Source organism: Rhinolophus ferrumequinum, chromosome 22 (assembly GCF_004115265.2).
Source record: "Rhinolophus ferrumequinum isolate MPI-CBG mRhiFer1 chromosome 22, mRhiFer1_v1.p, whole genome shotgun sequence".
In the NCBI taxonomy this organism is placed as follows: Eukaryota; Metazoa; Chordata; class Mammalia; order Chiroptera; family Rhinolophidae; genus Rhinolophus; species Rhinolophus ferrumequinum.
Genome location: NC_046305.1, coordinates 5,220,759 through 5,244,053, shown reverse-complemented (window position 1 = coordinate 5,244,053; position 23,295 = coordinate 5,220,759). Strand labels below are relative to the sequence as shown.

Below are 23,295 nucleotides of genomic sequence, written 5' to 3'. Positions count from 1 at the left end.
GCAGAGGAGGTGACATTTGCACTGAGCCTTGAAAGATGAGTAAAAGGTTGTCAAGATGAAGGAAGGGTCTAATGGAAGGTCTTTCTGGAAGAGGTGGGAGACTGGCAGCCCAGGGACACCTCTGCCCGGTCTTGGTTCAGGCATCAGTGGGATGCTGACAGTTCGCCTGGGCCTGAGTCAAATGCAGGACAGGGGCCTGCTTACGGATGGGGCCCTGCCAGCCTCCTCCCTCACAGGCTCAGGGGCTGCAATGTCCCCACCCCCCTCACTCATGCCCATGCCAGGGCCATTTCTGTGTTTCCCCGAAAATAAGACCGAGTCTTATATTAATTTTTGCTCCAAAAGACACATTAGGCCTTATGTTCAGGGGATGTCCTCCTGAAAAATCATGCATGGGCTTATTTTCCGATTAGGTCTTATTTTCGGGGAAACACGGTATGTGGGGACAACAGGAAAAGTGGGGTGGGGTGGGGTACAGATAGGAATCTGACGCTTTGTGAAGGCTGCTCATTAAGAAATCCTAAGGAGTTTTCTTCCTGATGACTAGCTTGAACCCTGAATCACGGAGCAGGCACAACTGGAAGGAACCATAGAGATTGTTAGATTGACACCCTTATTTTGGCGGTGAAGAAACCAGGGGTGAAGTAACTTCCCTAAGGAAAATTTTGGGTGGCAGCTTTGGCCAAGGCTCCCATAAATATGGTCTCTCAGGCCTCTTCCAACTTGTAGGTTGTTTGAAATGTAGGAGGCAAAATTCATTCAGTGTACGGCATTAATGACCACTGGTCAATCAGTCATCAATCAGCTTCTCAGTCATCCAAGCAATTATGCAATTACTGAGTCGGGGTTGCCACCTGGGGCTTCCTACCTGGTGGAAACAAGAGAACTGGAAGCCGTGGCCTTCGCCCTTGAACAACCTGCAGTCTAGTTGAGCAGGAGAGCAGTCCTTAGGTGCAGTGAGAGTAACTAAGTGCTCTTTGCACTAAAAAATAAATAAATCATTGGAAGTCGGTGTGGGCTGAAGCTCTGGGGAAGGACGCCTAGGGAAGGCGAGAGAGGAGAAAGGCTTGGAGAGCGAAAGGGAAAGGTGTGTCTGGCTGGAGTGCCGTGGGCAGCACTTAGGAAAACCCAAGAGTCCCGCTGACATACGGTCACGCTCACTGGCTTCGTCACACGATGGTTCTCGGCATCCAGGGCTGGTAGGAGGTAGCGCTCCTTCTCCACCGAGTCAAAAGCAGGGAAGGATGGATGGTCAGGGCGCGATGCCAGCTCCGTTTGGGCAGCAGCATTTCTCTGCTCTTTTCTCCTTCACTGGTCATTCGGGTCTGTTTGGGAGCTGGCCTTGTTCTCTTTGGCCAGTGAACCCTGCAAGGAGAACTAACGCATGCCACAGGGGGCCTGGGCCCCCCATGCCATCTGCACACAGCCCTGAGCAAACAACGCCGGGTCCCTAAGTTGCCCAGAGCAGCTTATGCCCCTGTACCAGGAGCAGAGGCCACTGCTGAGACAGTGCTGAAGCAGCGGAGACAGCCACCCAGCTGCTGGCCCCATCCTGCTGGCACCTCACACCCACTCTTCAGAATTTCCCAAGATGCAGGTGGGTGTGAGGTCTTCCCAGGCAGCCCCCAGCCCCCAGCAAGCTGACCAGATGTGAAGCAAGTGGGGCTAGAGGGAGAAAAGGAATTCCGGGACTGGCCCCGTCAGCGTAGTTTTAAACAAAGTAGGTCCTGGGGTGGCCATGTTAGTGTGACATGAAATGTGTGACCACGAAATGTGGAATGAACCAAGGTGGACCTGCAATGTCGACGCTGAGGCTCCCTTGGGTGTTTCTCTGACTAAAGAGATGGGGTGTGGGACGGCTGGACCCTCGTGGGAGCTGCCCTCCTTCACGGAGCCGCCTGTGTGCAAATGCTCACATGGGCTGGAGGCTTCATAGACTTTTCCAGAGCCAACCAAGTCGGAGACAGTGGCTCCTAAAGCACAGCGTCCATGGGACACGGGGGATTGCGTTGACGGGCCAATCCCGTGGGCCTGCCCTCGGCGGCTCAGGGCGATTCCCACACAGGCCCAGACCCGACCCGGCTGCGGCCAAGACGGGGACTGAAACCTTCTTCACCCAGGAGTGGCCTAGAGGACTTTCTGTCCTTCTAAGTCAAAATTCTCTGCTTTTATACCTGGTCCTGGGACCTGATGAGCTCACGACAGAGCAAACCAGAAAGAGCCAGCGTCACTTTCCCCTCGGCCACTGCCCTCCCCGCCATGGCCCCTCACTCCTGGGTTGGGCAGGGGAGACACAGCCCCAGGCACAGGTGGTTCCAGAGCATATGCCTGGGGCTCTGCACAGAGATGTCCCCTTGGCGGTGAACGGCACGCCAGGCTCTGCACCGCGCGTGCCTGTGTGCCAGGAAAACCCCCAGACAGTGCTTGCGGGGCTCCCAAGTGAAAGCGGAGGTCGGAGCTGAGAATGAAGGCTTTGACGACATTTGGGGTCCCCCTGTGTGACAGCAGAGAGACCCCTGCGCTTCCTCCCTCTTCTCTGTGGAGGGGAGGGGTGCAGGGGGTGGCGGCCAAGCCTTGGCAAGTTCATGTCTCCTGGGCCTTCAGAGCGGACGGCAGCGGCCTGTCCTCTCGGCTGCACAGCTGTGGACTATTGCACATGTGCCCCGTGACCCAGAGCGAGACATTCTATCGGTCACTGCCCCCCCCCCTTGGCAGGGCCCAGGGACTAGGCTGGTCCCTGCATCTCAGGGGGACCCTTGCATAGTTCTCTCTGACATCTGGGGAAAAGCCCCTCCCACCCAGGCCCCCAGCCAGGCCGCAGATCCCCGCCACCCCCTGAGCTCCGGGCTAGGCCGACCTCTCCTCACAGAGGGCTGGGGGCGTGCAGTTCGGGGAAGGGGACCGCAAGTGGGGGCGGGCGTCTGCATGTGTGTGAGCTGTGCAGATGGGAGATCTCGGGGGACAGATAACCAAGGCCCTGGATGGCAGTGTGACAGGAAACCTCGAGCGAGGAGACAGCTGTGGGTCGGAGGGGAGGGGCTGTGCTCCCTGTAACCACACTGACAGGGCGGTGTCACAGCGCCAGAGCCCACCCGGCTGCATGACGAGGAAGGGCCTCGAGTCCCCATCTCTGGGCCCAGGTCCTTCTCCTTCTTGGGCAGGGTTGTCCTTCCTGAGGCTCCTCAGAGACTTGGGGGCTTTGGGTGTGGCTGGAGAGCACAGCCCAGCACCCAGGACAGTGTGACAGCCGGGCAGGATCCACCCCCGTCAGACAGTGGGGGACCAGGGCCCAGGGAGGAGGTGAGCATGTCCACCTGCAGAGCCGTCCGAGCCAGTCATTCTTCTCCTTCTCTCTTTTCCATGAGGGTGCCCAGCCCCAGGGCAGTGATGTGGCCTCAGAAGGCTCAGGCGCCTTTTTGAAATCCCAGCGACTTGTTTACTCTGTGCCACGAGGTCTAATTTGAAATCAAAATAGCATTTTCTCCCCGCATGCTCCGAGGTGCTGGTGCAGCAGGAAGGTCTCGCCCCTGGCTGCCCAGGTGTCTGCAGCGTGAGAGGCTGATGCACGGGGCCTGCAAAGGTGGGGAGACATGGCCCCCCACTCGAGGTGCCAGGCTGGAGGGCTATCGGGAAATTGGATAACACCCAGGTTTCTGCTCTGGGTGCTCGGGGAGCTGCCAAAAAGCTGCTCTCAACAGCCTCGGGCCCACAGGATGCTTCCCAGAGGGCAGGTGAGGGCTGCAGGTGGGCCCTCCTGCTCCCTGCGCCCATAGTCTCCCTCAGGGTGCCCGGGCAGCTCTAGGTACCCAGAAACCTGCTTGGTCTCTTGGGCAGTGGCACTGGCTGGGGCGAGCCTGTGGTTCGGAGCCGGCTTCCTCTCACACCACCTGCCTGGCGGGGCTGGTATGCATGACGCGGATGGAGAAGGAGGGGCTTGTGCATGAAAGGACCGGATTCCCCACGCCTTGCATGTTCAGCAGCAGTAATGGTTTTTGTGTCCAGTAATGGTTTTTTATAGTCGTGTTCACAAAGCAGCACTGTAGTGAAAATGTCCGTATATTTGAGATCCTTCCAAACCCCAGCAGGTGATCCCCAGAAATGTGCTGGGACAGCCAAGTTCAAGGTGCTTTGCTAGATGGACGAGTCCCTGTCCCGCCCCTTTCTGCCCACCTGGAACTGTGCTGCACACACCCTGTTTGATTGAAGGATTCATGCCGTCTGTCCGTCTTAGTTTGGGTCATGTCCTGTTAGAAGTGTGATGTACTATCATAGCATTTCACAGCACAAAGGTACAAAGTGGAAAATAAGGGCAATTCTCCTAACCACTCCCTCGTCTGGTAACATGTGGGTGGGTGTGTGTAGCCATTTGGATACAGCGACACACACACATAGATGCATATTTTGTGGTAAAATATATGTAATATAAAATGTACCATTTGAACCATTTTTTAGCATGCAATTCGGTGGCACGAGGTGCGTTCATGGTGCTGTGAAGCCACCGTCGATCGCCGGGACTTTGTCAGCATCCCCACAGAAACCCCAGCCAGGTGTGTGTTCTGTATCTATAGGTACACATGTGCAGCCTATGTATGTCTTTTCTTTATACACAGACACTACACACACAATGCTAGAGTTGGCTTTTTTTACCTAAGTATCTTGGAAATCTTCCCAGAGCAGCACATGCAGAATTATCTGTTATATTGTGTTTTATTAACTGCTGTATATGAATATACCAAAATTTATTTATTTATTTATCAGGTTCCCAGTTGGTGGAAATTTATGTTGCCTTTCTTTCTTCCTTCCTTTCTCTCTCTGCCTCTCTCTCTCCCTTTCTTTCTTTTCTTTCTCCCCCTTTCTTCCTCTCTTCCTTCCTTCCTCTCTCTCTCTCTCTCTCTTTTTCTCCTGCAAACAATAAGGCAATAAACATCCCTGTGCTTGTATGTCTGCGTACTGTCAGGGTTTATCTACAGAATAAATAAAGCCTCAGAGAACCTGAAATCCTGCCTGGCATTTTCACCCGAAGGTGTTAGATCTGGAGTGGATTGCTTTTAAACGGTGCTGGTGTTCAAGAACACAGCATGAGGGCTATCCACCGGCCATGTGAGGAAGAACAAAGGCCTGGCCAGACCCGCTTCTCATCCAGGCTCTGCTGCACACGCTCCTGGGCCCCCAGGAGATTCACTTCACCTCCCTGACCTTCAGTCTCTTTATCTGCAGAGTGGAGCAAATATGATCTGCCTAGCTTGCTGCATCCATGGTTGTTCGGATCAAAGGAAATCAGGAATATAAAAGGGCTTTGTAAACTGAAAGTGTGGAGCAAATGTTTGGTAGGGCTACGATCGGTGCAGTGGATCCCTGGGGTCAACCAGGAAAGCCTGCGTCAGAGCTGAGCCTTTCTCTCTCTCTCCCTCTTTCTCCACATGTGTGTATATACCCATATATGTATCTATAGCCACACACGCACACACACGTGTATATATACCTGCAGACATACAGACAAAGGGTGCCAAAAAAATGTATACACATTTTAAGAAAGGAAAACTGCATTAAAATTGTAATACTCAATATCTACCGATAACCAAAGATGAATACAAGTCTTGTATGACTTCTGCAATGACAAGAGGTGCTCAAAGTGGTTACCATCGGCGTCCAGACACTTCTGATTATGGCGAATGACTACTTGACAATGTTGACCATCGTGTCCACTTGTGTACATTTTTGTGGCACCCTTGGTATACACCCAGATGCGCACGCACACATGTGTATATATATTGTTCTCTCTCTGTGTCTCTCTGTCTCTCTCTCTGTCTCTCTCTCTCTCTGTCTCTCTCACTATATATATATATATATATATATATATATATATGTCTCGCTTATACTGGGCCTGGCACATGGCAAGTGAAGTGCTGTCCACTAAAATGAGAGACTTGTCCGCTGGCCTTGAGGGGCTGCTGGGAAGGTGGGATGAGAGGGAGGAACTGAAACATGAGTTCTGCTGACCAAAGGTCACGCGTGGGTCAGTGTTTTCCTCCTGGACGGTGGCTGCAGGCAGTGTCTCCCTCCTGTTTCCTTAGTGCCCCGCGTCTCTCGCTCGTGTTGGGGTGATCTGTTTATGTGGCCCTCCTCCCTGCTACTGTGAGGCTGGAGCTGCATCTTTCACTTGCTTCTCACTGCCCAGCACAGGACCTGGCACCTTCTCGCGGTGACGACCGCCACCGCTGTGTTTCCAGTGCCTGCTACGTGTCAGGTACTATGCTCGGTTCTTGCTCACCCGGACGGTGCACGCTTCCTCACAACCACCCAGAAATAGGAATTTTGGTGACTGTTTTCAGGGAAGGAAACTGTAGCATCTGCTCAGGCTGCTATAACAAAGTGCCACAGATGTCATGGCTTCAATAGAAATGTATTTCTTCCCAGTCCTGGAAGCTGAAAGTCTGAGATTCAGGTGTCAGTAGGGTGGGACCCCCTGCGGCCTCTCCCCTTGGTGAGCAGACGGCCATCTTCTCCCTGTGTCCTTGCAGGGTCCCTTTGTGTGTGCCTGACTCCTAATTGCCCCTTCTTATGGGATAGGAGCCATCCGGGATCAGGGCCCATCCAAAAGCCTCATCTTACCTGCCTCTTTAAAGTCCCTCTCTCCAAACGCAGTCACACTCTGACATCCTGGGGGTTGCAACTTCAATGTAGGAATTGGGTGGTGGTGGTGGGGACAAAATTCAGAGCATAACAGAAACAAAGGCTTGGTGACCAATATACGGTAACGAATGATGAAAGAGCAAAAGAATGAATGGGGCTGCACGTCTTCAGTAGAAATAAAACCACTTTCTGCGTGGAAACTGTAGCTTGGTTTATGGGGCCAGGGCAGGAAGAGGCCAACACAACTGCATCTGCATGAAAGCCGACAAATCGTGGCACAGCCTCTAGGGAGCAGGCCAGTGCCCTGGCAGCGTAGGGCGGATGTTAGGCCTGTCCTGCAGCCTGGGTATCTCCAGCCAACCCCAGAGAACCAAGTGGACTCCCATTGGCTTTCATTTATTTTCTTTTAAATTTTATTCACGTTTTTTCAATGACGGAAGTAACGTGTATTTGGTGTAAGAAGAGAAACGTCTGCGATTGCTTCCCATGTCATTCAGAGTCAAATCCACTGGCTCAGGAGGTTTGAACTAATGGCCCCACTCTCTGGTGACCCTCTCCGTCTTCTGGTACTCTCCCTCATCCGTGCCACCCTGGCCACAGCCATCTCCTTGCTGTTCACATATACCAGGCCTGGGTCCACCACAGGCCCTTTGCACCTGCTGTTCTTCTATCAGGAGTGCACTTCCTCCACATATCCTTACAGGTGAGGCCTTCTGACGACCCGTGAGAAACGTGACCCAACTTCTTGTCATTTCATACTTTCCTTTCCCTGACCGCCGGCGAGACTGAGTGGCCTTTTATATGTTTATAAGCAATTTGTTTTTCCTCCTCTGAGAGTTGCCTATTTATATCTTTTGCGGGTTTTTCTCCGGGACTAGCTGTCTTAACTTTCATTTTTTCCAAAGTATTATTGATCAGATTCTAAACCTATAAAAAAGCTTTAGGAATGAAGGTGTTTCTTACAAAATTATTTACAAGGGTGAAAAATTGGAAACAAATGATGGTTAGTGGGGGATGGTTAAATAAATAGTGGAAGGATTATTATGCAAGCATTCAGGAAAAGTAGGAAGTAGCATGAAACGCGAACATATGAAATGACATGAAAATATGATGTTAAGTTATATTACGCGAACTGAAAAAAATGGTGGTTTTCTTTTCCCCCAGGGAAATATTTTTATGTAGGATGAGTACAATTTCTAAGTAGCAAAGTTGAAAAGCAAAGTGGCATCACATTACCGGTGGCTAAGTCTGAGTGGGGCATTATGGGTGGTTTTGATTTCTTTCCACTTTCCTGCACTGTTAAAATGAGTTGATAATAAAAAAAGAAGAAAAGTGACCACAGAAAAATTTCAAAAATTATTGCACAAACCATAAGAAGTTTAATGGAAAAAAATACAAGAAGGGGAATAAATATTTGCCCTAAATATTTGTTCCCCTAAGAAACCAAACAGCTCCCTTTCTCCACTGGGGATCCTTCTCTGAGGGAATAGGTAATTTGTAGTAGTTCTGACCAGGTGAGTAGCTTTACAATGAAATGCGAGGATTTGAAATCCTACACTGACGAGGGGGTGGGGAAATTTCCCCCTGAGTAGCAATAAACTATGTAGACTTGTTCTGCAGGTGGAGGTGATGAGTGTCTCCAGGTGGTTCTGCCTTGAGGGCATTGGCCAGTGTGGGTCCTGGCCTCACCCTTGGTGGCAGGCCATCTGTCCCTGTTAACCACACAGGCCTCTCAGCACCCTGCCCCCTCAAAGACAGAGACCAACTGTAGAGACAGGATATCATCCCGAATGTGGTTTGCTCTTCACACTAGGACAGATTCCCCAGCCTGTGAGGAGCCCCCCTCCCCAGCCCTGAGGACCAGGAAGTTGTCAAGGGCAGGACCAAAGGGTCCTTAGGTCCAGCTTAGGACGCTGGACCCAATGGTGTTTTGGACGAAGGATGCAAACAGGCCTGGGGTCAGCTCTGGCTCTAGACCTTCTCAGGCCCGTGATTCGCCTCTGGGAGTCTCAGTTTCCCCAGCTGTCAGCTCACAGTCACTGCTCGGACTGAACGAGAAAACGCACACGTGCTTCCTGGCACAAAATCAGTCTTCAGCTCCTGGTTCTCACTATTATCCTGTGTCTCCAGCCTGTTAGTTGCTCAATGGGAGGGAGCACCTGCCCTGAGGAGAGGTGCGTGCGTCGCTGCTGTGTGGCCAGTGGGCTGGCAGCACAGCCACCCAGAGCTGCTGCCACTGCCTTCCTGAGAACTCGTGACTTCCTGTTTTCTGAATTCTTAGCCTGCAGTGTCATCAGCAGTGGTGTCTGAGCCTGGGGGTGGGGCAGGGCAGGGGCAGGACGCTGGCCTCAGGGTTGGGGGCGCAAGAGGAGGTGGGGGGCTTGGAAGCTGGCCAATCTTACCTGAATTGGGGGCTTTATGACTCATATTGATTCCAGGAGCGCGTATGGGCCGAGAGCCTCCCGGGTAGTAAGCCCGTTCCATTTAAGTGTCACCCCTGGAGGGAGCTATGAGAGTATTCCACAGTCACACGGCTCGTTAAGTAGCAAAGCCAGGACAGGCACTCAAGTTCTCTACCTTCAAAGGATTTGTTCTTGCTGAGATGTTAATGTGCTTGCTAATGAGGGTGGGTGGGGACAAGCTGGGCACAGATGGGCTGCTTGGAGGATCTGTGCCCTGTGTGCTTTGCAAGGCAGAACTAGGACCAACGCTGTTTTTTAAAAACTCTGAGAATTAGAACTGTCCCCCAAGTGATTGTTGGGTGGTGATCTCCCTGTTCCCTAAGGTATTCAAACAGAGGCTGGAGGTGCCAGAGAAGAAATTCCTACAAAAGGTGGGACACTCTCTGGGTGAGAGTGACCCAGAGGCATAGGGATAAAGTGGACAGACAAGGGACTTTGCACCAGAGGCACTCGGGAACTTTCTAGCTGAGTGACTTTTCTGAGCTTCAGTTTCTTCATCTGCAAAATAGAACTGGTAGTAATTCTGGCCAGATCATCGAGTTGTTCTGAAGGTTAAATCAGATAACGCCAGGGCACAGAGGTCCCGCACCTGAATGCTGAGTGCAAATGTAAGTGACGTCCTTACGACTTTGTGAAGACGAGGGTCTCAGATGTCCCCACACTGTTGAGTTCCTACTGTGTGGCAGGTACCTTATACATAGTCACTGTCCGATTTTATTCTCACACATCCTAAAAGGTGGCTCTCTCCCTCTGGAGCTGGGGACCGGACCAGGTTCTGCCCCCAACCTTGGTGTGAAGGGGTGAGTGGGAGGTGGGAGCCCTGCTCCCCGCCTGCTGCTGCTAGTGCCCACAGAGCTCGGTGGTGGCAAAGAAGTTCACTTGGCACCCATGGGCTCAGCGTGTTCCACTAGGCAGGGCACTTCCCTCCACACTGCTATCTCGTGTCCTCTGCAGAAATATCCTGAGAAGTCGGTCTTATTATACCCCTTCTGCAGGCGGGGAAACTGAAGCTCAGAGAGGTGAAGACAGTCGTCCCCAAACCCAAAGCCAGTGAGCGGCAGATTCAGAATTTGAATCCAGTCTTTGTGGCTCTCTGGCCTGTGTTCCTTCCTCTTCTCAAGTGGCCTGGGGAGGTGGCAGGTGGGGAGGGAAATAAGCAAGTGAAACCAAAATGCCTCCTCTGTGCTTTCCAGGCTTGTCAGGGAGGGGACACACCATGTAAAAAGGTCACAAGCAGCTGTGACTTAGTGCCAAAAGCTAGCTGTGAATGCAGACCCAGGTGAAAGCTCTGTGTGCTGTGCCCAAAGGGGAGAGACACGGGAGGCAGAGAGGTAAGAGGCGGCCTGCCATCAGGAGACCCCGTGATCCCATCTAGCTCCGCTTCATTCCTGGGGGGAGGGGACTGCTTCCTTCCTCGGGTCTCCGTTTATCAATCTTTGAATTGGGCCCAGGAACAGCCCCCTGCCTACCTCCTGGGTTTGCATGAGACCCAAACTGTAGCACACACGGGACGTAATTTTAAAAATACAAATTGAGGTTCAAATGAGAGGTCTGCTTAGCGTCTGGCTGTGAGGGAGTTGAGCAGGGCCAGCTCGGCTTTGGTGTGTCTGTAGCTTCCGGTTAAGAAGGACCAGCTCCTGTTCCCCTTGTTCTGGAAGCTCACAGTTTAGCTGGGAGACAGACAAACAATGTAATTCTAAGATACCTCGCCCAGAGAAACCAGGTTCCAAAGGGCCGTGCCCGGAGTCTTCCTGGGGTGGTCGGTGCCGCGACCCTTCCTGAGCTCAGGCTTTTTCTGAAGCTGACCTCAGGATGTAGCACAAGCTGGGCTCACGCTCACTCATAAGTTATTACATTTTTAGATGCAATGCACCATATGGACAGATACCCTGTGATTGTCTCTGGTTGCCCTGGAGTCTCTGGGCGTCTCCATGGCCTGGTCCACGTCTCCTGCTAGGCAGCAGGAGGCTCCAATTTATTAGGCTTAAAATGAAAATCAGGGTGGCACGATGGGGGCCTGGGACCTGGAAGTGACGGCCTGGGCTGGCGTCAGGGAGGCAGAGGGGACTTGCGCTCCAGGGACGACACCCCGTCACCAAGGTGCTTTTCTGTGCCTGGGGCAGCGTGGTTTCCCTCTGGGTGAGACAGCAGGTTTCTGACAAGGAAGATATGAGGACTTCTCGAAGGCAGTGGGGAAGGAGACCCCTGCAGCTCACACTCCTGCAGGCCCTGCCAGCTGGCCCCTCTGCCTGTCATCTCAAAGGGAGCATGTCCAGTTTGTGGGACTCGAGCTCAGTGTCCTGCTGCAGCTGCTGGGTTTCTTTGTCTTTGGATGGGAAAAGGCTTAATCCCTCAGCTCCTGGGAGATGAGGTTTTCTTGGGGCTGGAGGAGGGGGATTGTAGCCTGCTGCCTGCTCTGTCAGTTCCTACCTTGGGGGTGGCTGTGTGACACCCTGGGGGCTGCGAAATGACCAGAGCTCAGGTTCTCAGTTCAGCCAAGCACTGGGTCTGGAGCTGCCCCAAGTTCATGAGATTGTTGTGAGATTGTTGTCATGAGATTATTGGCCAGTGATCTCATGGCTGAGCAACTTCGGGTGCCGGCGGGGACCCCCTTATACCCCAGGGTGCAACTCCCAGCCCACTTGCAGAAGCAATCAGGGTCATCAGGGTCTTGCGTTGCCCTGGACTAACCTGAATCACTTAAAAAAATCACGCTGTCTCTGCCCAAACGCCGTGGGTGAGGCCTGGTCGTCTCAGGCAGCAGCCAGATTCTGCAGCCCCATAACGCAGACGTGCTGCAACCCAGCCAGGCTTCAGGGCCCATATTTCCATGTATCTACCCAGATATGGGGACCCTGGGGGGTGGGGCTGCGCCCAGTGATGGGTCAGCCATGAGATCTGGGTAAGGTGGGGTGGGGAATCTGCTGAGTCGTGCAGGGGGCTACAGATGGGTAGTGGAGGCCCAGGTTGGATGGAAAAGGCTCCTGGGGTCAGATCCCAGCCCCCCGACCCACTGATCCTGCAGTGCAGCTGGGAGCACCACTGTCCTGCAGAAAGCATTATGTCATTTGAGTCTCACCGCAACCTTTCAGGTGGATGTGATTACCCTCCATTTTACAGATGGAAAAACTGAGGCCCAGGGAGGTGAAGTGACTTGCCCAAGACCACACAGCTACTTAGTGGGAGGGGAAGGACGGGAAGCACCTGATACCCAATCCAGGGGTTTCCAATTCAACATCTCCCAGCATCAAACAGATGTCTGAGAAATATTTAATCAATTATGTAAATGAACTTGGTCCTGGGCCCTTTGTGGAACTGTCTGGCTGTCACTACCTTCCTCAGGCCCATCTCTCCCAGCACAGGCACAGCTGGACTAGGCAGAGGGAGGGTCCCCACACCCCCACCCTGCGAAGTGCGTTTCCGTTATTATCCTCTCCTCGGCCAAACCACACTTAGCATACTTGTCTTTGGTCATAAAATCAAGCTGCTCTTTAAAAAGAAAGAAAGAACACCTGCCCCTATTACTTATCTCCGGGGAGGCACCTACTCCCCTCCCCACTGAGCTGGCTCTGCACAGCACGAAGAAATATTTCTTTTTATTTGCTCTAAATTTACCATCCAGTAATTTTTCTGTTCTCATTTTACGCGACAGGCAGCCAAGCGATTTTCTCCCAGCCCTTTTCTTTTTTTTGAATCTCAACCACCCCCATAAATCGCCACTGAAACCTCCGCTCCAGTCCTGAAAGAAAAAGTCCTCCAGCTTTGGTGGCCTTCGCTGGGGACTGGCTCAGCTCCCCGAGGCCTTCAGGGCCCCCTTCGGAGGGACAGCGGGTGACTTCCGGAGCTGCCTCAGGGCCAGCGGGCAGCCCGATCTTGGGCTGGGAACGGCTTGTCCCCTGAAAATTCTGCCGTTTCTGATGAATGTCTGCCTTGTGCCCTGAAGTGGGGGTGGAGGACAAGCAACAATGAAGAGGGTTCAGCCACTGGCCTCCAGCGCTTACAGCCTAGATGCTGGGACCCTCAAACCCAACACGTTATGTCTGTAGAGTGCTTGGGGCGGGGCACGCTCATCACTGGCGGCTAAAGTGGCTGGATGAGTCCCATCTGGGCAGATGCTGAGTGGAGACGGTGGTGCCAGCAATGGCAGAGCTGGCAGCAGCACGAGCTCAAGCATGGCAGGCGGGTAGGAGGTACCGGGGAGCTCCAGGAGGGGTGGGACCCCGGCTCCCAAGTCAGGGCGTGGCGGGGCCTTGACAGGGACTCTGGGCTTTGCTCTCAGCGACAGGATCGTCAGTGGTTTCTGAGTAAGGGCTCTGGGGAGTTTAGACATCAGCGGCGAGGGGCCTGAATTAGGGAGGGGGTCCAAAGTTTGAGGACAGAAGTCTTAGGGGGGGAGTCGGGACTCGGGGCAGCCTTGCTCACATAGCTTGTGTCAGACGCCGAAACGTTGCTCCTGCAGAAGGGCTGGGCCCAGCGGAGGCGGGAGGAGGGGAGGTGCACGGCCAGGCATCTCGGGCAGCCTCTCCCTCTGGGTGTGCTGCGGGGAAACCCCACTTCTCTGTACCTCCGTGTCCATGGGGTGCTGTGGGAGGAGCTGAAAGTTACTGCACTACAGCGGGGTCTGGCACAGAGTAAACACAGAAGAAATGCTACCGTTTCCACCCTGCTTAACAGAAGAGGCCGCTGAAAGAGGGTAAATAACTTGCCCCAAGTCCCCCAGCTAAGAAGGGTAAGACCGCACATTAGCCACTCCCTGAGCGGCCACTAGAGGGCGCCCCAGCCTCAGGACTGACGGCCGCGGACCTCAGCTCCGGTAACACCGCTGGGTGGCGGGGTGAGCAGCCTGCCGCGCATACACACATACATCCGTGCTTCTGCATACAGTGCAGTGAGCTTTCGAATGAAATTTAACTTAATTTAAGCAGAATATTTACTGTACCTCCTTCCCCAAACCCACTGGACTCCAGGGCCAGCACCAACTAATTCTGCATTCCTACAGTGCGACAAAGGTAATATGGCTGTGGAGATAGGGGGCCCTTGGCAATTCTGGGTGGGAGATGCTAAACAGAGGGGACCTCGGAGCCGCTTTGTGCAGGATGCATCAGGTTTTCATCACAGGATGGGGTTGCAGGGAGAGACTATGTGAAGGCAACAGTGTGTGCAAAGGCACATAGTCTGGAAAAGCACGGTGGTCCTGGGAAGGATGAGTTGGGTGGGGGGGACGAGGCTGAGGCCGTGAGCTAGGACGGTGAGCAGGGAGGCTGCCAGGTTCCGGCCGGGAGGGGGACCATCAAGGGTCCCTCAGCCTGTTGCTCACCAGACCCCTCAGACCCAGGGGAGGGGAGCCAGCACCAGACCCCACTGCCCTAGGAGGGAAGCAGGAGTCAGGAAGGGGGTTCTAATTACGTAAGAGATTGACATGATGTCATTTGACCCCCAGTCCCGTTCTCTGACTCTGGCTGGGCCCCAGGGAGCCACGCACTCCAGTCAGGTGCTGCCATTCGTCCATCTTCCGGAGGCTTCCAGAGTGTGTGGTTCACATGGGCCCACACACCTGGGCCCCCGTGGGCCTGAGGCTGCTGTCCCGTGGACAGTGGGCAGCTTCCCCTTTCCCTGCGTTCTGCCTCCCTCCTGCATCCCAGGCTCTGTGGCCCCAGCTGTCAAGTGCACTGTTGGGACGGTCACTGGTCGAAGGGGGTGGGAGGGAGGTTGGGGTGAGATGAGGTATGGGGAGGGAACCCCACCCCCCTTGTCATGCCTTCTGGGCCAGTCATGGGGCCACCCTGGGGTGGTGGGGACGCCTCTGTCCCCTGGGCCTGGCTGGCTGACCAGTGTCATCTCTTGGCAGAGGCACAGATCGGCCTGCTCGATCCCAAACTCTGCTACCTGTTGGATGGGCTCCTCTTCATCTACAGTGTCATTGTCACTGCCCTGTTCCTGAGAGCGAAGGTGGGTACCCCTGGGCGCCAGGGGAGGGGCCTGGGCTCCCCCACTCGGTGCATGTTCCGAGGGGCCTTGGTCTGGGAAAGTCTCAAGTGTGGGTGGTGCCTGTGGAGTGGTGTCCATGGGCGAAGCGGGGACCAGCCACGAGTGTACAAGGCTGGGCTGGGAAGGTGGGGGGTTGAGTGGACAGGGGGACAGAGCGGAGGCAGAGCCTGACGCCCGGTGCCTTAGTGAGGAGCTTTGATGTGTGACATCAAGGCGTCCCAGGGCCCATGCTCCCCACTCCCTGTGGGTAAGTGTCTCAGGGAGCAGGGTCTCAACTGGTACCTTGCAGAGGCTGGATTTCTTAGAGGGGAGGGGGCTCGGGGCCGCTGCGGTGTGTGGAAAGGAGGCTGGGTGCCCCGCCACCCTTCTTTTGGATTTGGGAACTTTAGCAGAAGATTTTATTTGAAAAGCGGAACTGTTCTGATTTTCTTTGTAAAAGTTTGAACAACGCTGCCCGGAAGACATGTCGGGCGGTGTACACTGCCCGGACCTGTGAGACCTGGCAGTTTCTCTGGCTGAGGTGACCTGAACTGAAAATAGAGCGGGCTGGTGTGCAGGGGGGGGGGGGGGGGCAGGGCCTCAGGACACTAAGCCAGAGCCACCCAGGGACGCAGGCAAGCACCTGCGCTGTCCCGCCGCTGCCTCCCAAGGGTACCCCCGGCAGGCATGCCAGGCGGGCGAGGCTGCCGGCCTAGTTGCCCCAGCGCGGGCACTCACGCTCTGCTGTCCCCTCTCTTCCAGTTCAGCCAGAGTGCCGACGCCTCCCCACACCAGCAGGGCCCCAACCAAGTCTACAACGTAAGTTGGCCTCTGCTGCGGAGCCCGCGGGGAGAAGGGGCATCTTCTGCTGGGCGCAGGGGACACAGGCCGGTGCTGGGTCGCAGGTCTGGGCTGTGGCCAACAGCCCTGTGACCGCACCTCCCGGGGCTCAGGGTTCTACCTGGAAAAACCGGGACAGTAATTGCACCTGCCTCGTGGGGGCGCTGTGAGGCCGCCGCGCTCTCAGGACCTGCTTCTGGAAAGCGCCTGCTTGGGGCACAGCCGGGGTGGGGGTGGGCCCTTTACTGCAGCGGCGGGGACTCCCTATGCAACGGACTTTGGTCGAATGGATTACTGCCCGTCCGCATGGTAACGCATGTCCTCTGAGATGTTCTCTGGGATGCTGGTGTCCCATGGACCAGTTACCACCCTCACCCCAGTCCCGGGTCCTCTGAGAGCCACCACCCAAGGGGAACTCGCAGTGCAGCTGGCTCATCCTCCCAGGGTCTCTCAGTCTCTGACGCTCTCCTGTCTGTTTTAGGAGCTCAATCTAGGACGCAGAGAGGAGTATGACGTTTTGGATAAGAGACGCGGCCGTGACCCTGAGATGGGAGGGAAACAGGTAGGACATTCTTGTGTGTGTGAACGAATGTGGGTGTGGGGGGCCCCTCACAGCTAGCACACTGTGCCACCCCCCTTGACCCTAACATGTAAGGGGCCTGGGCCATGAGGACAGACGGAAGCCTCCTTTGCTGCAAAGCCCCTTGGCTTCCTCCCCGTTGGGCTCCCGTCTGCATCTCAGGGGCCTCCTGTGCATGAATGTGGCTCCCGGCCTCATGTCCAAGCTCCCCCCACCCCCCTCACACTGCTCCATGGCCACCGAGATGCCCTGACACTGGCACCGTCTGCTCCCAGGAGGACAGACCTGGTGGAGGTGCACACCAGGCCGCTGGGCATGGATTCTGAGGCCCGGGTACCCCTTCGAGCATGGATGGGCTCCAGGCAGCTCTGTCCTTTTGACTGTAGACCACAGCCTGTGGGCTGGGGAGCAGCAGGAGGGAGCCAGAGTAGGGTCCTTGGGAGAATGGGAGTCAGTGCGAAGGCCTGGCCGCCCGGGTTTTGGGACGGTCCTATCTGACACGGCCAGTGGCCCTTGATGCTTCTGGTCACAGCTGTCCATCCAGCGCCTCTAGGCTCTCTGAGACCCATGACGTCATGCTGTGGCTGGAGTGAGTGGGGGCAGGGGAGACAGTTGGTTTCCTTGAACCCTGCCCTCCACCCCAAGTCCTCCAACCTCAGCCCTCCTCCTCCCCTCGTCTTACCTAGACTGGGAGGGGTGGGGAAGGATGGGGCAGTAGGACCTGCTGAGCAGTGGTTGGCCCTGCACCAATTCAGGGCACTCAGTGCCTTTCATCTTTAGCTCAAAATCCCACTGGTAAGCTTGTGACACGTGTGGCAGTATATCTGCGAGGGGACAGACAGGCCATCTCGAGGCCTGCCCTCTGCAAGGCTGGGCTGAGGCCTTGTGAGGAGGTGAAGGCTGAGTGCAGGGGACGTCACCGAGCTGTGCGGGCCCCCCGAGTGCCCAGGCAAGGCTGCGGGAGCCAAGGGTGGGGACAGGCTGATGGTGGAGCCCACAGAGGGTGTGAGGGCAGGAGGTAGGCCTGGATTCATGTCTCCGCATCTAACTCTTCTGTCTCTCTCAGCAGAGGAGGAAGAACCCTCACGAGGTCGTGTACAATGTGAGTAGAGGAGGGCACACTTCCCCTTAGAACTTTGGCGGGAAGCAGAAAGCAGGAGGAGGTCCCGTCGGAGGCTTTGCTGCACGCCCCGGGGTCCCTGCCTTCCTGGGCATATAAAGCCTCACCGGCTTGCTTGTAGGAAGGCCCCGCCACTCCCCTCCGCTCCCCTCCCTCAGCCTGAGCCAGCTGCTGCAGGTCCCTGGTCAGCTCGGGGCGGGGCGGGCATCACGAGGTCAGGCTGGGCAATGCCTTCTGGGGGCTCCTGTTCCTAGAGGCTGGCATCCTCTCTTGAGTGTGGCCTCTGGTGGGAAGGTCCACCTCAGCCTCTGGGCATGGATCTGATGTTTTCAGACCCTTGGTCTGGGTCTGCCACTGAGAGGTCCCTTGCGGGGGTGGCCTCCCGCAGAGGGCCTGACCTTCCCTCTGCAGTGGATTGACAACTTGCTCAAATACATGATTCTGGGGCCCCAGGTGAGCCCTGCATTGCCCAGTGTCTGTGTCTTCCGGCTGGAATGCCACATCTTACCCTTCTGATCCTAACCTGTGCCTCAGAGCTCAGGGCGAAGAGCTGGCAGCTGGGACAGGAGTCCAGGGGCCTGAGAGGGAGGGCGGGGCTGGAGCTGGAGCTGGTGGTTGGCAGAGGTGTTTGTGTGAATAAAGTCTGGAGCCTTGACTGGGAACCCACCACCGACTTGTGAACCGAGACGCTTCCTCTTGGACGGGAGCCTCAGTTGGTAAGACCGGGTCCCATGCCCTCTTCCTGTCCAGGCGCTGCAAAAGGACAAGATGGCAGAGGCCTACAGCGAGATTGGCATGAAAGCCGAGGTACGTTTTGCTTTCTTAGTTCCCGAGGATTGGGTGGTGGCACTGGGGGGAGGGACATGCTTCCAAGATGATCGTCTTGGGCTTCCAGATAAGCCAGCCGTAGGTTCCCTTCCCATCCAGTCCAGGCATCGCCGGCAAAAGCTGTGTGGTGACTGGAGGAGGCAAAGCTTAGTCCAGCTCCGACCCACTTGACGGCACGTAAGACTCTAAGGAAGGGCTGATGAAGAACCACGTCTGGATTCTAAGACGGCCCAAGCTTTGCAAAAGCAGGGCAGATCGGTCACCGTTCTTAACAATAAGTTATCAAGTGCTTGATATGTGTTCAGTGCCCGGGACTGCGGGGCCCCTTGTTCATAAGGGACTAAGAATTTCCGAGTGGTGACAGCAGAGCACGGGCCCCTTCTGAGCAGGGCCCTGCACGGGGTGTATCCACCACGCCGGCCTGGTCAGTGCTTTGCCAGTTAGACGGTCTCATTTAATTCCCACAATAACCCAATGAGAAACGCGTGCCCTGCCAGGTATGGGAGGCTCTATGACTTCCCCAAGGTGGCACAGCCAGCAAACAGGGAGCCAGGATGTGAACGGGCTCTGCAGCCAGGTTCGTGACCACTGTCGAGCTGCCACTCCCAGCGGCTTTGATGACTAGCCCAGAACTTCAAGGGCAGAGGGAGGCCCATTTATTCCAGCCGCGGGCATCGTGGCCAGCTCCCATGTGGCCCACCCAGGACTCTTGATGTCTGAGGACCCGCAAGGGCAGAGCAAACCCGGGCTCTGTCCGAGGCCTGAGGACCCTTCTCCCCTGGGGGCAGGAGTGCTGGCTGGTAGACAGGCACCTCTGAGTGGGGGCCCCTCCAGTGGGGGCCCTTGAGCAAGATGGCCCCTGTGGACCACCTGACTTAACCCTTTCATCGTCTCTGTCCCACAGAACCAGCGCCGGCGAGGCAAGGGGCACGATGGTCTTTACCAGGTAAGAGTGACGGCGCTGCTCTGGATGGCACGTCTCCATGGAGGTGCGGTCAGGCCCCCACCTTTGTTTGGCTTGCTGGCAGCACCAGCTCTTGCCAACTGCTGAGCAGTTAAGCCTCGGGCGCCTGTTCAGGTCCACAGTGGCTCCTCCTGCAGCCAGTCCTGAGGCAGGGCTGGGGTTCGGACAGGCAAGCACATGACTTGGCTCTAAACCTGGGGCTGGGGGAGCCCCGGGCACCGGCCACAGCTATGCGGTCTGGCCCAGAGGGCAGATGTAGGCGAAGGACGCCACACAGCCGTGTCCGGTCTTTTCCCCACTGCTCTGGGGCCTGGCAGAAGCCTCGTTCTGCCTCGTATCCTCAGACCTCGTAAGATGGTAGGATGGGCGGGAAGGTGGAAGGAAAAAAAATCAAGGAAAATAAGAAAGAACTTCGAAAAGTCAGGTGCCTGGTTTGCAAATCAGTGCAAATCAGTGGGAATGATGACGCAAAGAGCACAGCCAACCCGCTTCTCTCAAATGGGACCCAGTGGTTCTCCTTTCGCTCTCTGGCCACCCTGGGCTCTTCCCAGCTCGCCTGCTCCACTGACGCCAACGTGGTGGGCTGCCCAGCTTACCTGAGTTTAGAGCCATGTCACAAGGGCCCCAGAATGTGGCTGTGTGTGGCTGCTCATCTGTCTCCTGGACCTGGGAGGGAGGCGTTCTGGGGAGACTGGGATCCACCTGCCTGTTCCCTGACCACGGCCACAACTGCAGTAGCGTGGCCTGAAAGGAGCTGCCCTCCCTGTGACAAGTCGTCTGGCGGGCAGGGAGTGCCCAGCCCTCGGACGCTGGGAGGCAGGGGAGACTTTAGCTGGAAAGGAACTGCTCCAGGGCCATGCTTTGCAGGGCCAAACCATCTCACCTATGGCACGAGGGGAGAGTTCCTGGGTCTCTGGAAGTGGGTGGGTGGTCACAGGCCTTGCTGCGGTCACCTGTTGGCCTCTGGTGAGCTCGTGCCTGCACGAGGGTCCTGACCTGCTTGTCTTCTCTGATTTGCGTTCACTAGGGGCTCAGCACGGCCACCAAGGACACCTACGATGCCCTCCACATGCAGACGCTGCCCCCTCGCTAGCACAGCAGTGCGGGGCTTCCACCCTTCACAGGCCAGACCTGCAGGCGCCCAGATTGTCACAGACCCAGGGAAAAGCATTTCCAACCCAGTTCGCCCATATTTGTCCACCAGCAAAGCATTCCTCGTTAGGAGCAGGAGGCTTCACGTTGTACCATTTGGTCCTATGCAGCCCCAAACCGTCATACACAGAACGTCCGGCCTGGGTGCTGTGAGGGAGTGCGACCCGGTCCTATGACCCAGTCTTCTCCTCTCGGGGACCGCTGTGGGAGCCACTTGTCCTCGGTCTTTTGTTCGCTGGGGACGGTGGCTCTTACCCGGGAGGCAGGTACACCCCTCACAACCCACGGTGAAGACTGTGTTTTGTAAAGTCCCCAGGGGAACCCCAAATGCCACCACCCACCTCATCGTCTGTACTGTTCTGTCGGTATTTGAGCAGCTGGGCTCCTGCTGTAAATTTGGCTTCTGTCGTCAGCTGTCCCCTCATTTCTCTGGAGCTTTTCATTGGCCGAGGAGGCTGTCTCCTCTGGGCGGTCTGGGCAGCGGGAAGGTGGGCCGAGCCCGGCAGGTGTGTAGCAGTCAGGGGTTAAGCCGGTGTGGAGGCCCCGCCAGAGCCCGGGGCAGGACGCCCTCCTCACTCAGCAGCCCTTCCGCAGAAAGTCCGTGTGCCAGGTCCTCTGGGGCCTGCAAGACAAACCTGCCGGCTCCCCTCACGGGGCTCACATCCTTATAGGGGGAGCAAACTGTGAGCAAACCAGTACCAAAAACACAGAAAGGGTCATCACAGAGCATGAACCAAGGTGGGGGAGCGAGAGAAGGCAGCAAGGCACGCTCACCTCACACTGAGAGCAGGACACAGCCATTGTCGTGAAGACCTTGAAGTTAGACCCTGGGCCTGGCAGGACCGAAAGGCCCAGCGGACGGACGGGAATGCTGCATGGCATCGGAGGGCTCACGGCATGGATAGACGGGCCGCTCTGCTCTGCTTGGTTTTAATTTATACTGGTTTGCTGAGGCCTTACCTTTTGCATAATAAACGCTTTGGTGAAAATGCTGCTTTACTCTGAGCTTTATTGCCACAGTCAAGCCTGTGATGGTCCGTTAGTCCCCAGGAAATCCACCTGCTGCCTCTCAGTGGCAGTGAAATGGCCCATTCTCAGGACAGGAGGGTTCCTTGGTGCACAGGTGAGCAGAGCTATCCAGTGGTCCAGGGTGCTGCCGTGGGGGCGGCGTCTGGGCTGGTGGGCACGGTGCTCGGTGTGGTACAGGGTGGGGCGGGCCGAGCCAGGCCCCTTTCGCCTCCACAGGAGACCTGGCATGTGGATTGAGGGAAATGAGCAGCAGACACGCCACACAGCATTTGGGTGTCAGGAAGAGGAGGTACTGTCAGCAGATGGCATCCAGGAGAAATGAGCAGCCGCTGATGGCACAGCATGGGCCTCAGAGGTCTTGAGGTCATCTTCACTCACCGAAGCCGGCCACGTGCCCCAGCAGCATTTCCTCTAACTGCAGTGGCTGTAAATAAGCCTGAACTCATCAATCCCCCAATGAACACTGGGTAACAGCTTTGAAATCAGTGCCTTCACTTGTCCAGAAAAGAACTCTGAGGCGACAGCTGTTAAAAGCACCGCATGTTTGGGATTCCGAAAGGCATGACACGCACGTCTGCCAGGCACATGTCACAGCTCACGGCAACACATTCCATTTGTAACCTGGCCTCATAAGGGACTGCAACTCCATTCAACAATCTGCGCCCAGCACACACCCATCCTGTGCCCAGCACTTGGCCCGCTGCCAGGGAGTACAGACAAGTGTCATGTAGCATCACAGAGTTAGAGACTTAAAAATTCTGTCACTGGATTTCGGTCACACGTCTAAAAGAACATAGCACCCCTGCAGGGTCCAGACACAGCCAGGACACAAGGGTGAAAGCAAGCGGGCGTGGGGGGTTGGGGGGGTGTGGAGTGGTGGCAAGGAACCCTGTGCCCAGTAATTCTGGGACCCCTCAGGGAACCTGCGGGCTGAATAGTGTGTGTGAAGCAGCCAGATACCAACACGACGCCTTCAAAGAAACCCAAGCAATGTGAAAAGACTTGGAAAACGGTTTAATGATGTTTTACAACAGAAATGAACTGTACAGTTACAGCTAAGTTTAATATATATAAAAAATTACAGCAGACAAATGCATCTACACAAAATCTACCGTTCCATTCTGATTCACTGTCACCTCCAGCCCCTGCAGGCAGCCCCAGGAGGGGGAATCACAGAAAGGGCACTTTTAACAAGACAGCACCGCTCAAATTCCCCACCGCCTCCTCAGGCCTCTGAAGGCATCTGCTACTCCCCCCAGACGTAGTTGCCTGTGTTTTCCGGGGGCCCAGGTAACAGAGTCCCGAACTCCAAGTTATCGGCCGAGTCTTACAAAATATTCCTATCAAAGGGGAAAGGCTAGCCAGGCGCTCGGGGTCAGCGAGGCTACACGACAGCCACCCAGACTGCAAAGTCATCTAAGGAGAAATGTCAAAGGACTCCCCACAAACTACTCAGGAATTGTCACTGCCTCATTAAAGCCGCTGGACAATTTTGGAAAGAATCATTTACACCACATCTTCAGTTTCCACAAAAGAGAACTCAAACTCACATTTTAAAGTTACGTACATAAAACAAAGTTTTGGGAGGTCCAGGGGCCAATTCCCCTTGTGTCCCTCCCTTGACAACAGTGGAAAAACACCCCTGAATCAATATCAAAAATAAAAAAAAAATTTTTTTAAAAAAAGGAAAGAAAAGGGAGAAAAGAAAAAGATAGGGGAG

At 55.4% G+C, this 23,295-nt stretch overlaps 1 protein-coding gene across 10 annotated transcripts in view; it reads left to right on the top strand.

Annotated features, from left to right (window-relative positions):
- The window catches only part of CD247 (CD247 molecule), a 68,348-nt gene extending 46,803 nt beyond the window's left edge, over window positions 1-21,545 (top strand). The window contains exons 1-9 of one of the 10 annotated variants that reach the window (XM_033092301.1): window positions 12,833-13,285; window positions 14,021-14,104; window positions 14,944-15,044; window positions 15,825-15,881; window positions 16,384-16,464; window positions 17,552-17,584; window positions 18,353-18,409; window positions 19,335-19,376; window positions 20,422-21,545. In XM_033092301.1, the coding sequence (XP_032948192.1) occupies window positions 13,189-13,285; window positions 14,021-14,104; window positions 14,944-15,044; window positions 15,825-15,881; window positions 16,384-16,464; window positions 17,552-17,584; window positions 18,353-18,409; window positions 19,335-19,376; window positions 20,422-20,487 (618 nt within the window). In that variant the 5' untranslated portion in view covers window positions 12,833-13,188 and the 3' untranslated portion in view covers window positions 20,488-21,545. Of the gene's footprint in view, window positions 1-10,318; window positions 10,427-12,832; window positions 13,286-14,020; window positions 14,105-14,943; window positions 15,045-15,824; window positions 15,882-16,383; window positions 16,465-17,548; window positions 17,585-18,352; window positions 18,410-19,334; window positions 19,377-20,421 lie in introns of those variants that run through there. The other 9 variants (XM_033092300.1, XM_033092302.1, XM_033092304.1 and 6 more) reach the window with 9 other exon arrangements.
- Window positions 21,546-23,295: the final 1,750 nt, after the last annotated feature.